Genomic DNA, 13,384 nt, shown 5'->3' with positions numbered 1-13,384 from the left:
TTATTGATAACCAGATAGATCAGTAGGTTCTTAGTTTTACGTGCTTGATATGAGGCCTCGTTTTTTTATTTCGCCTTTGGAGTGAAAGAAGGGATACAAACCCTTCGCTTCTCGCTTACTGAACAAGTGCTATGAGGAGCAGTCTACATCGGGCGCTGCCTCACGTCAAACATTTTTAATTGAGCTCCACAATGATTGGCCACACCTCTGTATAGGCGATTAGATTTCAGCCGTTGCCCAGTTTACAGCCCTGGTAATGCCTTTCGAAATAAGCTGGTTGCTGTCAAGCAAGGGAGCTCAAGATAGCTAAGTGGTTGAAGCGTAAGCTTATTGACCAGAAGGTCCGTGGCTCGAATCCTACCTTAGCATCTCAACTACTCCTGTCTAGGTTCGGACAACTTTGGAGTATCTGATCCGTCGTGCGTCCTTCGGGCGGTATGGCAGCTAGCCAACGAAAGGGCGTTACAGCTGAACGAAGCAGGAGATTGTGATTTCGTGTTACATTCAAGGACTTTCTTTTTGTTTGAACTGTGTACACTTGAGTCAGGACTTTCGAAACTCCGTCTCTTCTTCAGCATTCATGGACGGCGTGGGAAAAGAATCCATTTTTACGCATCCCGTTTGTCAGTTGTTTTGGAAATATGCGATGAGATATGGAGTAGAAGTGATTATCCTTCCCACTAATACGACCTGTGGACTCTCGGGAAGTCACTGGAAAATGCGAATTATAGAATGTCCTCTTGTTTTCTACTACAATCCCACTTTTCAAATTCCAGGACTGTGAGATGGTCGGACCGATCCGTTAAACTGTTTGTGCTTTTGCTACATCCATAATGGATATGCAAAGTGACATCAGTGGTGAACAAAAGGTATAAAATTGGGCGTAAAACCTCGCGCGCTGATAAGTATCTGGCGCCGTCGACTGATCACTTTATCTCGGTGACTTAATGGAGAGAAACTACATCCGGGATGCGCTTGTCTCCGAGACTGCAACACTCAAACTAAGCTGGAAGGCACTGATTTTTACCCGTAATTTTGTAACAGTTGCAGCGGAATCATTTACGTATTCCTACGGAATAAGCACTGTCTATCCTCTGGAAGTGTTCACACGAGGTTAGGGCGAACAGTTTTGAACAAATCAGCGAAACACGCACTGGACACGGGACACCAGATAGACTTAGAAAATGTTGAGGTTTTAAGGCGAGGACTACGGTCCACGTCATAGAGACTGATCGCCGAGGCGGTAGATATCGCAAAGCATCCCAGTGTTGACAGAGTAGAAGGCGTGAAACTGGCAAGCGTGTGGAGAATGGTTTGGATCAGTCGAGCTGACACGTATTGGTGTGTGGTCATCAGAAGGGGAGTAATCATTCGAATTCCACTTGAACTCAAACTCCTCCCCTCAGTCAAACTAAATTATCGGGGCACTCACAAACCTACAAAGACCAAGGAAAGTCTACCAGTGGCACCCGAGGTGAATTGTCAATTGAATCAACATGACATGAAAGACTGAAAAACCAAACCCGATCAGAATTAATTTGAAACCCCCAGTCTACCAACGCAAGATTTCGACAACCACATTAACCAACAAGAACCGTCAATCGATTGATTTAGTGTGATCATCTGAAGAGGCTTACTGATTGTTTCAGAAGAGCTTGGTGAACAATCGGTAGTTTTTATTTGGGCAACGTTTCGCTTTTGATACAAAAGCTTCATCAGGCCAAATGAGCAGGTCACCAAATGGGGGAGGGTAAATTAATTCTGATCGGGTTTGGTTCGTTAATCTTCCACTTCAGTGTGCTTCAGTTGATGATTCACTTCGGTTGTCACTGGTAGATTTACCCTGGTTTTTGTGGGGTCTTGAATGCTCCGACAATTTAGTTTGAGGGCTTGAGGTCAAGTGGAATCCAGATGATGACCACTCTTCCTTCTGATGACCGCACACCAACAGGTGTCAGTTCGACTGATCCAGAATCGTTCTCCACACGCTTGCCAGTTCCACACCTATTCTGTTAACACCGGGATGCTTGGCGATTTCTACCGCCTCGGCTATCAGTCTCTATGACGTGGACCGTAGTTCTCGCCTTCAAACCTCAACATTTTCTAATTCTATTTTGTGTCCCGTGTCGAGTGCGCGTTCCGCAATCGCCGGGTCTTTCAGTAACGCTTGATATTCAATGTGGTGACCTGCCCACTTGGCCTGATGAAGCTTTTGTGTCAAAAGCGAGACGTTACCCAAATAAAAACTACAGACTGCTTATCAAGCTCTTCTGAAGCAATTTGAATTTGGTTTATGTGCCAGCCCGTATGGGTGTACCGAGGCTATGGGCGCACAAACACAACAGAGTGACCAGTGAAATTTTCTGAGGTTTTGACGGCAAATATTTTGCACGCATATGCTAGCTGGACGAGTACGCGGAGACTTCCAACGTGCCCAAATAAAAACTACCGGCTGTTTATCAGGCTCTTCAGAAAGCAGTCTTCTCTTGACCATTCACTTTATATTTTCAGTTGTCATTTCTAAACCTCCTTTCCATCCCCTCGAATTCCGTGAGGGGTCATCCCGAACACACCGAATCGCCGGTGGTGGGTGAGGACTTGTTTTTAGATGAACTCCCTTCCAACTGGTCTCTGATATTTCACACTTTCCACATGGTCGTGATTTGTTCGCTGGTTGGTTATGCTCGGAAAATTATTGCATCCCTATAACTAATTCAGTTGAGTGGAGGATTACCGGAAAAGTGGGGCGCTTGTTGATGCCAACTCACAGCTTCTGTAGGTAGGTTGGATGTCAATTCTGATAAACGCGTGGTCTGTTGAACTGAAAACAATCGGAACGGCCACTGTACATCCAATGCCAAATTACTGAACATTAGTCGGAAGAAGTAAACAGTGTCCGGGAAGTAAAAGTAATGCATTATATACTGGATAAGACGCCGGGATATCTGATTCATGACACAAAGAATATAAGCAGGAATCAGTTGTCGCGATTAATAGAAAATTGGAAGTTGGAGGAATTCCCGTTCCAGTTGTGGATGGAGAATAAGGATTAAATGCGCAGCATTGTTGGTGAATTTCAACGCATGAGCTTGGTCAAGTCAAATCTAGGTGGATGCATATCGCACACTGCAGAGAGTATCGATATGCGTAGCCGTTTGAAGTGAGACAGATTCCGGTGGCTCGTGATGAACAGTGTAAGGTTAGACCGCAGAATTAAGAATGGAGTAGGCTAGCTTGTACAGCTTAGTATTTATACAAGCTCACTCGAATAATTCCCAAAGCGGGGACCGGTACCATATCTTGCCGAAGTAATATTCCGTGGATTCTATTGTCCTTTCAATTTTCGAACCCTAAGTCACCTCAGAACAACTGGAAGGCAAAATTTCCGAATCATTGTCGTCAGTCACAGGAGTAAGACATTCAAGAGCTTTGTATGACTAACGTAGTAACAACGGGTCAAACACACTGAATGACCTACGGTTCTGGGGTGGGGTTGGTTTGGGTTCAGCTCCAAGATAGTCGGACAGCTTCGATCGATCATTTGTGTGCACACAATTGGTTTGCTATACGCTTATCAAAATTACAGCTCCGGCTTTCAATTACTAAAATTATATTGAGAGCACGAAAAGGTCGAGCAGACGGTTTGTCACAGAACCGTGTATCGCAATCGACGAACTTCAGCTCCATCTGACCGTTGTTTATGTTGATCCGCTGTGCTGCGATTGATTTGGAATGTGTTGCGAGATCTTTTGAGAGAGGTGTAGACCAGAAACGCAGATACATGGGTCACCGAAACTGCAAGTGAAATTGTAAATGACATGTGCGACAGAACGATCATTAGAATTCCGAGAACTATCTTGAAGCATAAGTGTTCTGGCTTCCGGGACCGGATGCAGCTGAGCTGCTCTGTAAATGTGCTTCGTAGCGGATTGAATTTTCTGCCAGGTGTTGTTAGAGAAGTGGTTGTACTTAAGCTGTCAACACATCACTTTCTCCTTTCTAGATGTGGTGGTCAGATTGGGCGAGTCATGCTTCTTATGTAAGGCTAACGGGACCCTTTCCATTCGGCGGTTGGTGAGCTGTACGGATACATCTGGCTGTGCCAGACAGCGCTCTGACCAGGCCCAGATTGTAGGCCATCGCAGAACAGCGACTGAAGTGTGTTTGCCGGTCACTCTAGGTATTTTTTCTGGCTAGCACGTTGCAAACTCCCAGTTATATGTTTTGGAAAGCATTTTCGATATCTGCATATTTCTCGTCATATCTTCTTCCAGTACAAAAGGTAGCATGAGGTATCTGATTAGGTTTGCAGTTCAAAGCATGTGATTACCCACCTGCATATTTAAAAATGGTTTTGCTTAGCTAGCAAAACCATAACCTATCTTTCTTCTTCCCACTTGATGCGCATCGTATAACAATTTGAGTATTATTGCATGTTTAGGAATCATCAGAACCCAATGGAGACAAGAAAAACTTTTTCCTCAAGAAAACTTCTGGGATTCGGATTGATTGCTAATTGGATTCGAAAAGTTGTAACTGCGATCAGTTCGAAATAAGGTGAAAAGTTTAGTTCGGCACCATAGTTTTGCTGTGAACAGTTGCAACAGAGAAACCGAAAAGTTCTTCAGAGAGATACCACTGCTAGCATTGATCCAAAGGTGAATCGACTGAGATTCATAAGGTTGAGTACTCACTCTAGTGCTGACTGCGAAATAGCTAGCTTCCAGTTATTGTCTGGGATGCTTTGCAGCCTAGTGTTGGAGGCGAAGTGAACAAAGGAAATCTGTTGAGGGATTCGTCACCGACGCGTTTTGCTTTTATGGTTCGATGCCTACAACGACGTCAGGGCACTTATACCTAGCCTAGATATTAGGGTGCAGCACAGTTGCATCCCTGCGACAAAGCCTTCGGAACTAGGAGTTCAAAGTACCGTTTGTTATTAGTCACGATACCCTGTGCAAGTTTAGTGAAAATACGATTATAAGGTGAGGCTAAATACCTTGACGGTAGTGTGAGGAGTTTTGGCAGCTTTATCCTGACAGTGAAGCCAATCTACGCCGAAATGCCAAAGATCAACGTAGAGCTTCTTCAACTTCATTGGAAGTCATCAAAAGTGTACATAGCATGAAATGCCAGTGGAGAATTTCGAACCCACGGCTATCCAGCTGGCGGCTAAACACTTGACGGTTCGGCTACGAGCACTGAACAGAAGTGTGATTAACTCTCGTATGGAGAGGGCATAGTGGCACTCATTTTTCAATCACAGAAACCACATCATGTGATCACATATTGATGATTGGCCATTCGAGCGATGACTTCTCAGACTGAATTTTCACTTATCTTGTGAAAGTCCTATAGATTGATGGTAGAGTGACGAGATCTGATAATATTCAAATGAGATTTCGCCTTTGAGCTTCATAAGAAGTACATTCCTGATGATTATCAGTAAGGATGGAACAGCTGTCCAGTGCATCTTGACTTTTCAGTATAGATGGGATTCACTCACAGGACGAAATATAAATTCAGAATATCTTGGTTTATAATACTAATTGCTTGAGCTGGGCAGAGGAGTCGGCAAACTGCTTTGAAATTTGACATTCCAAACCTTGCTGTGACATGAGATCCGTTTAGTCCCGAGGAACTCGAAAGCTCCTACTTGACTATCCAAAGCACGCTGTTTTTTGCATTGCGTTACTTGTCATTCTTTCGAGACCTTGTCAGATTTTATGCTAATCGAAAGCAAAGACAACCACTTTTCTTCACCCTTGGCCTGGAACCTAACAAGACATCGAAATCCATAAAGGGTTGGACCAAGCGTTCGACCCCGAGAAAGGTTCATATGAGGTTGGAAGGAGCAACCGTTACAGGCGGAAATAACAAAAAGATTTAGGTGACAATCCATTTTGTTTAACTTTGATTATGAATTAACGAGAATGAATGGAGTGGAGTCTCCATTTCACTTCGCTGAGACCTACTGATCTTCAGCCTTGTAGTTTTATCCCAGCGATCGTGCATTCTCGTGCAGACTAAAACTGATGGTCTTATGAATTCGAAGTGTCTTCCAGAAAGAAAACATAGCCGCTTGTTCACATCGACAATTATCGATCTCCGATCAGATCAGATGTTAGGAAGAAAACACGGTTCACTCAAAACATCCAAAAAAACAATATCATTATTGAACAGAAACCGTAAAGAGCCAAATAGATTTTCAAAATTTCCGCTTACATTGCAGTAATGGGAATAACACAGATAGACACGTAATACATTTGATTACAACCATCACCGTGGAAAAGTACCATCTTTGAGAACCCGTGGTTGCCTTAGGCAAGCGTAAAATGACCAGTAATAAAAGAGATAAGTCGAAATGGCACCAGTCCATGAACGTGGGGAATACTCGCAGCGGAGGTCAACACCCAATAGCATGAAAAAGCGTCCCACACTCAAATAGCTAGTGCCAGACCAGCGGAAACAGCGACTCCCAGAGAGAGTCCCAATGACATGTAAATTGATAGAGCAGCTCCAGCACCTTCATTGGTCCCGGGGGATGCAAAGCTGGAAAAGGAAAACCGGGTTGATTTTTTTAAGGATTGTGATTCGTAAAAAAGATGTTTGAACATTTTAGTGTACCAGTTCTCCTACTTATCATTCGATCAATGTTTCAGTGTCGTTCACCTCCTAAGAACAAATCGCTGTTGAAATTTTACCACTCCTAAAAATCTCAGTAATATCATAGCAACAGGTGTGACTGATTCACCTAATTCATCAGTGCGCGCTGATGATGTTTCCTCGAGTTGTGAAGACATGTGTACAAATCAATTGCCAACCTCGGCGAACAGATCAACAGCCGTGTGAACGACTACCAATCAATGCACCAATATTTCAACAAATTTCCAATGTTTGAATGCTGCTTCAAATCTTTTTCAAAAAGCTTTGTTTTTGTTCATTTTTCGTCTATGTTAACAGGCCAAATGAGGGAACTGGCAACCAGTGACATTAGACTGAGCGCGTAAGCCATGGGTCATATTCCTGAGCACTTTCCGATGTTTCCAAGTGTTTATTGTGCACTTGGTTTTGGTGGAAAATCCGAGATCCATTGTTTTTCCTATTTCTGAACCATTCTCTTTCAGAGGGTAATTCGAAACTGTGTTTTGTAACGAGCACAGAACTTGTCGTTTCCATCAAAAAGGTGCTCACTCCCAACTCAGCACTTTTTGTTGATCAAAACCATAATTTGGTCTGAATATCCGTACTTCAAGATTTCGGTTTTACGTGCGTGAGCAATTTTCGCATCTGACGGTGGAAAAAATGATTTTGGTAAGTTCGTCTAACATCCGGATGTGTTTTTCAGTTGCCAAGATACTTGTCCAAACCTAACGCGGCCCTGTAAAACGTAGGGAGAAGCGAGTCCGGACGAGTGCGTGGTCGGAATCCACAAATATGCTCCAAAACAACCGGCAGTCGGTTATTGATCCGCGCCATCGGTAACCGATGTCAATGTGGTCGATTTGAGTTTGTGGCCGGCCTGCCGTTGGAGTACACCCTGTAGCCAGACGAGTTCGGCTAATGCGGAACTTAGTAATGCATAAAAAGTCTACGATCAGCGCACAGGTGAAGCAATCGTTCCCCATTGTCCGTACATACCGAGTCCAATCCATATCGACTTCCTAATTGAGTCTCAGATACGTTAAGCTTTTCCACTTGTGCATTCAGATCTCCGGCAATCACCACAGTATCTGAGCTTTTAGCTTGCTGCAGCAGAGCATTCAGGATGTCATAAAACCCATCTTTGACGGCATCAGAGCTACAGTCTGTTTGAGCGTAAGCAAACACGATAAACAGGCATCGATCAACTTCCAGCTTGTTAAACTCCTTCACAGACGTTGCTAGACGAACCGAACGGATGTGACTGTCAACGGATATCCAGTCAAGCAAGGATACTTCCGCACCGTGACTCAGGATGATACCAACCCCAACATATCCAATTGTAGCAGCCTCAGGATCACCAGATGTGCGCAGCTGGAAGCGAGTGGAGAGTGATGGGGCGGTTAGCTCAGTCACTGTGCTTGCATCTTGAATTCTTGTTTCTGAGACACAGTACACATCAATGCCCAACGAGTCCAGTGTGGGAGTAAGAGCAGCCTGTTGTCCTGCTTGCTTCAGAGTGCGCACATTGAACGCGACCAGTTAGACTGGGTGTCGAGGCTGAAAGATTGGTCTAGAAATACCTGAGGATGTCGGCGCCATGTGACGAGCAGATGCTGCTCACAAAACCGATGTAAGAAGAACGGAGTTAGCAATCATAAGTGCTGGGCCTACAAGGAAACAGTTATTAATGGCGTTGGGGAAGGGGGAAGAAAAAGTATGTGAAGGAGAAAGAAGGGAGGCGTCAGCAGTAGCCCGTTTTCGCTTACCAGCCCTGCTGTATGCAGCAAGTAATTCGACCCGGCTGATGGCACAACACGACGGCCGATATGGCATAAATTTATTTGTACATGAGCGATTCATGGTTATACATGGGCAGGGATATTGTCCGGACGCCCACATACAGACAGAAGGACGATTAGAGTCCTCAACCAAAGTCTTTGGTTCAAAAGCCTGAACGCAAGGCAGCGGTGTTTGGCACATTACTATTTTTAAGGGACACGCCACCATACATGTTTCAACCTCCAGGACCCTGTGTTTGTCACACCTCTAACCATTGACGAACCTGGTATGAGAGACTGTAATTGTCGTAGGTCACTCCCCAGTATAGATCAGTGGGTGGCCGTGATACACAAATTCTCACACCTCGATAAGGTCGAGTCTCTTTCTGACGGCCACGTTGGTAAAAGAAATCTTGCCGTGTTAACATTCAAGATTCAGCACCGTACAATCAGCATACTTGTCAACTTTAGCCATGTATTATTCGGTTGCTGTTCCGTTCACTGAGTTTGTCAGTTATCTGCAATCAACGTGCCATCATTCAGCAATCAATCGAGGAAATATGAGATATTTGCTCCGCTTTTTGAACAAAAGGAAATGGCGATATTTCATTGAGGTCAATAGGCTTTGTGAACAATTAACGAATCGGTTTTTAGATGAGCTGAACGATCTCACTGGTGTAGTGGTCTCCACTAACCGAGATTTATACTATCAATATATGGAAACGAAAGGACTTACCTAGGTCCATAGGTCATAGCAAGAGAGACGAAGTAGCCGTTTGTCAGACCCAACAGGATTACCAAGATGATGGGAAAAGCATCGTGCATAAACACCACTGGCAGGTGTCTTCTAGGCTGTTGATTCATAAACATACATAAAGGTACGATGACCACACGGGCCAGACAGAAGGCCAGTAGGATCCAACGCTGATGAACTCGCGGCTATTTGGACAAAAAATGGAATGTATTCAAACAAGACTCACAGAGTAACAAAAACAGTAACAAAAACATGAGTAACAAAACGAGAGAGTGAATGGACTGATATACGTTCCAATTGGTTACATTATTATCAGAGCAGTAGGCAAGCTGTTACGAACCAAAAAGACTGAGGGTTCTAGAGTTCGTCGACTTGGAACATAGGATTTGGGTCAGCTTGTGATTACAAAATTGGGACCATCTTATTTGTTTTTACCTAATAGCTCGAAATCTATTAGGTTTGGCTTGTAATTAAAAGAAGACCAATTGAGAGTTGAGCCTTCTCTTACACAGTGGACCACATGAGAGTGCTTATGGGCTGCAGCATGTTTATTATTTGTTTCTCCTTATCAGCCAACAAATTAAAGACTGACTGTGTGCTTTACCGTCTCTGCAATTGAATCAGCTATCGGCTAGAGATCGTTTACACAGTTATCGGTCGGTTGAGTAGGACATGGCGGGTCAAGAAGAGATGAAAATGAACAAAGCTGGAAGCATCTTCAAGTTGCTTCACTTGATTTTTCTGATCAAACACCGGAAGCCTCATGTCAGTAAAGCCATGAGGGACCACAATGACTCTCTGGTATTCCAAAAAGGAGAGCCTTTAGTCTGCTGGGCAGGATGTTTTCAGCAGCAACTCAGTTGCTTGCCTGTTATTTCCCATTCAGATTGCCGGTCCTGTACAGAAATATGGAGTGTGAATACGAAAATCTCAGCGACCTCAGACTGCTCGAGCGTACATCCATACTCAAGTGTCAGCACGCTCCTGGCATCGACCCATTGTTTGAAGACGACAGTATTTTTCTCACTTGTTTGCTTCTGTCGTGCAGAAGGAGACGGTCCCAAACAATTGGACTGAGTCTGTATTAGCACTAGAGCAGTGTAGGTTTGGCGCCTGTTGTACCATGGCTTCTGGGATCACTAGTTGTTTGTCTGTTTAAGGTGGCATGCGGAAACCTGACCCACGGTCACCAGGCGGAATTTTGACCGGGTGGTCTTTACCGACCACATCATCACATTCCATCAGGTAGTGGAGTAACGCCATACGTACAGGCGATCCACCATCATGTATCCCTTGACGTGAAAGGATATTCGACTTTGACCATTCGTCAGTGTTTCTAAGCCTGCTTGCTCAATGGAGGATGCCCCCAATGTTTGTTAATATGACCTGGTCGATATATTCAGATAATTCCGGCTATGAGATGACGCGTCGAAATATCTCTGAAAAACTTTAGCGAGGATGTCCACTTTCTGTATTGTTGATGAAAAATCAGGCAAACGATGAAAGGTCTACCAAGCCCTGGCGTTCAACTCGTTTATGGCAAGAACTTTGTCGATCTGGTGTCTAATCGGTGTCATTGGCGTTCAGGCCAGACTGTCTGATTGATAGTTTGGAAGTGTGGGAATCCGGGACTGCCTGCGGTTGACTACCACTTAGTCCCTTCCCGCTCATTCTTTTCCTTTGCTTATTCTGAAGACCTGAAAATCAGTATACCTAGAGTTTACGCTTCGGTGGGACAGCAGTATCCACACTGATATTGGTATTCTGGGTGAAGATGACGATAATGACGGATACGACTGTAAAAAACATTCCTATGTAGCAAAACTGATGTGAGCGTTGCTACTTTGGCAAGGCTGTTTCCGATGCTAACACAATTGATTGAACTCCGAAAACCAGGAGAAAAGTACACTATTAAGACTTAAAGCGTCATATTTGATTTCCACTTAGTTCAAACGAGCGAAAGAATGAGAATAATTTCATACAGAGAACCCGGAAAAGAAACGTTTTTCCGTACAGAAATGACCTCAAAGACAAGTCGTCGACCAGCAACAAGGAAAGCTTTAAAAAGGCCAATGTCCCGGACGGATCCGATCATTAGGCTTGCAGTCGATCAGATGTGACAAATTTGTATGAAGCGTGATGAGCCGATGGCTTCGTCCATTCTTCACTCACTACACGTCTCACCGTAACATCAGTTCAATGACCTATGATGAGATTTGCACCGCGGCCTTGAGCAACCTTTCTACAGCCGTCACGTCACAGCAAACTACGGTTGGATTAAGACTAGAATTAAGGCGTGCACTTGAAGAACCACAGTGTGATAAGATACTCGTTAGACCCGGCCGCCGAATAATCGATAGTTTGGTCAGCCTAGTTATCCCCTGTAATAATAACGCGATTATACAGGTCCTATTTATTTTATCTACCCTGCTGTCTTACTGTCGTAAGTCAAGCCTAGGGATTGCAGTGATCCACCTCCTCGCCTCATTCGTCCTCCAGTTGCTTAACTCTCACCAGAAAATCCCCAACTTTGAGGAACAAAACTTGGCAATCCAACACTGTGAAAATGAGTAACATTCTGACAGGATTACTCGGAACTGGGGTTCAGTTACAGCCAGTAAGATACTTGGAAAGGTGTGGTGAATCCAACAAAACATGTCAACGCTACATTTGGTTCAGGCCATCTGACTAAGATGAAGTTATATCTAGAACCATTAAAAAGTGTTTCTCTAGTTGCGAAATCTGGGAACAGAGGACATTGGGGTTACAAATTTCATTGTGGCCGGTTTGCATATTGTGTCTAGATGTCACCTTAAGAGAGAACGGCAGGATGGTAAATGAAGACCAAATAACAAAGTGAATCTTGGTTGACGAATAGCTGAAGGTTTTATCGGTTACAACAAGCAAAGAAATTGATAACAGCCGTCTACAGGGTTCTGAACCAGTCAGTGAACACCAAGCAATTCCGTAAAAATTAAGGGTGGGAAAAACCAAACGGCCTTCGCCATAGAGTTGAAGTAGTAAATAACTCGTGGTTGTTTTTCAAGCGCATAAGTAGCTGCTGACGTTATCCATTGATAATCTTGCTCCTGGGATTGGTTTATTTCCACTGCTTTTGCGCAGGCTACACTTGCATCTGTTGATTTGTTTGAAATGAGTGATCAAAACAGAAAGAAAACTGTAGGAATCAATTAAGATAACTTTTGTTATACTGGACAACGTTACTGTATCAAAACGTTCTTTCTGTGATAATAGGTTGCTCTCTTGAAACTTTTGTTTTTAGTTCTAATTTGGCTAATACCTACTGGCAGAACAATTACTCATTTAAAGAGGAACAGGATGGGATCAAGGTCGCTGCATTGCACAACATAATTAACAATCAATCAATAAACAAGTCCCGGAAAACCACTAGGCTGACCATGGATGCTCACTACGGAAGTGATTTGTCCCTTAGGGTGGCCAACTGGTTCACAGATTCAATAGGTGAATGGAGATTCCAGGTTTGCAAGCATTATCTGCTAGTTTATTGATTTTTATTGCGGCTCACACGACGTTTGGGAAAATACGCTAGATCCTAACTATTTTGTATTGCTTATGTATTGTCCACTTATTGACTATTTCACCTCTTGTTGGTGGCAAGTTCGTGATCTGGATAATGCCTGTGGGGACTGCGAAGTCTTTCACGACCTTATTAGCAATAGAGTACACGCAAGTGTAAGTTGCCGGTGAAACAATCCGTTGCACTTACCTGGCGTGCAACGGGACTTGTTTTTATCAGTGTTCCCGTTACATATGTGTCCCAAGTTTGCACACATTAATTTTGGCCTAAACTCATTTCCTGATCCAAGACATTCATCGATTCAAAAAACTTAACACGGAAACGATCACACGATCACTTGGGAGTCTAAATTGGATTTTGAAAGGACGCATCCACGGTCAAAATCGACCGCACCATTTATTGGCCATTGCGGCCCAAACGGATGGCTTTGTGACTGTTTTTAAGTTGCTTTGGTAACAAAATATTGGCCAGGCCTAGGTTGTCGCAAAACTTCGTTGTGTTCATAAGTGATTAAAACAGAAGGCTCATAAGAAATGCAGGCTACGTTTGTAAATGGCTGGACGCGATGCAAACAACATTGAAGCATCTAAATAACTCCGCCTCACGGTTTGGTGTGCGCTTTTTACACCTGCAACGTATGAAGTGCTG

At 43.8% G+C, this 13,384-nt stretch overlaps 1 protein-coding gene across 1 annotated transcript in view; it reads right to left on the bottom strand.

Moving 5' to 3' along the window:
- Positions 1 to 7,643: 7,643 nt before the first annotated feature.
- Positions 7,644 to 13,384, bottom strand: part of T265_13257 (hypothetical protein) — a gene marked incomplete at both ends in the record, with an annotated part of 41,195 nt that continues 35,454 nt past the window's right edge. Inside the window, one exon of the mRNA XM_009167958.1 lies at positions 7,644 to 8,139. Coding sequence (XP_009166222.1) covers positions 7,645 to 8,139 — 495 coding nt within the window. The remainder of the gene's footprint in view (positions 8,140 to 13,384) is intronic.

Source organism: Opisthorchis viverrini (genome assembly GCF_000715545.1).
Source record: "Opisthorchis viverrini unplaced genomic scaffold opera_v5_49, whole genome shotgun sequence".
Taxonomy (NCBI): domain Eukaryota; kingdom Metazoa; phylum Platyhelminthes; class Trematoda; order Opisthorchiida; family Opisthorchiidae; genus Opisthorchis; species Opisthorchis viverrini.
This window is presented reverse-complemented; position numbering and strand designations above follow the sequence as displayed.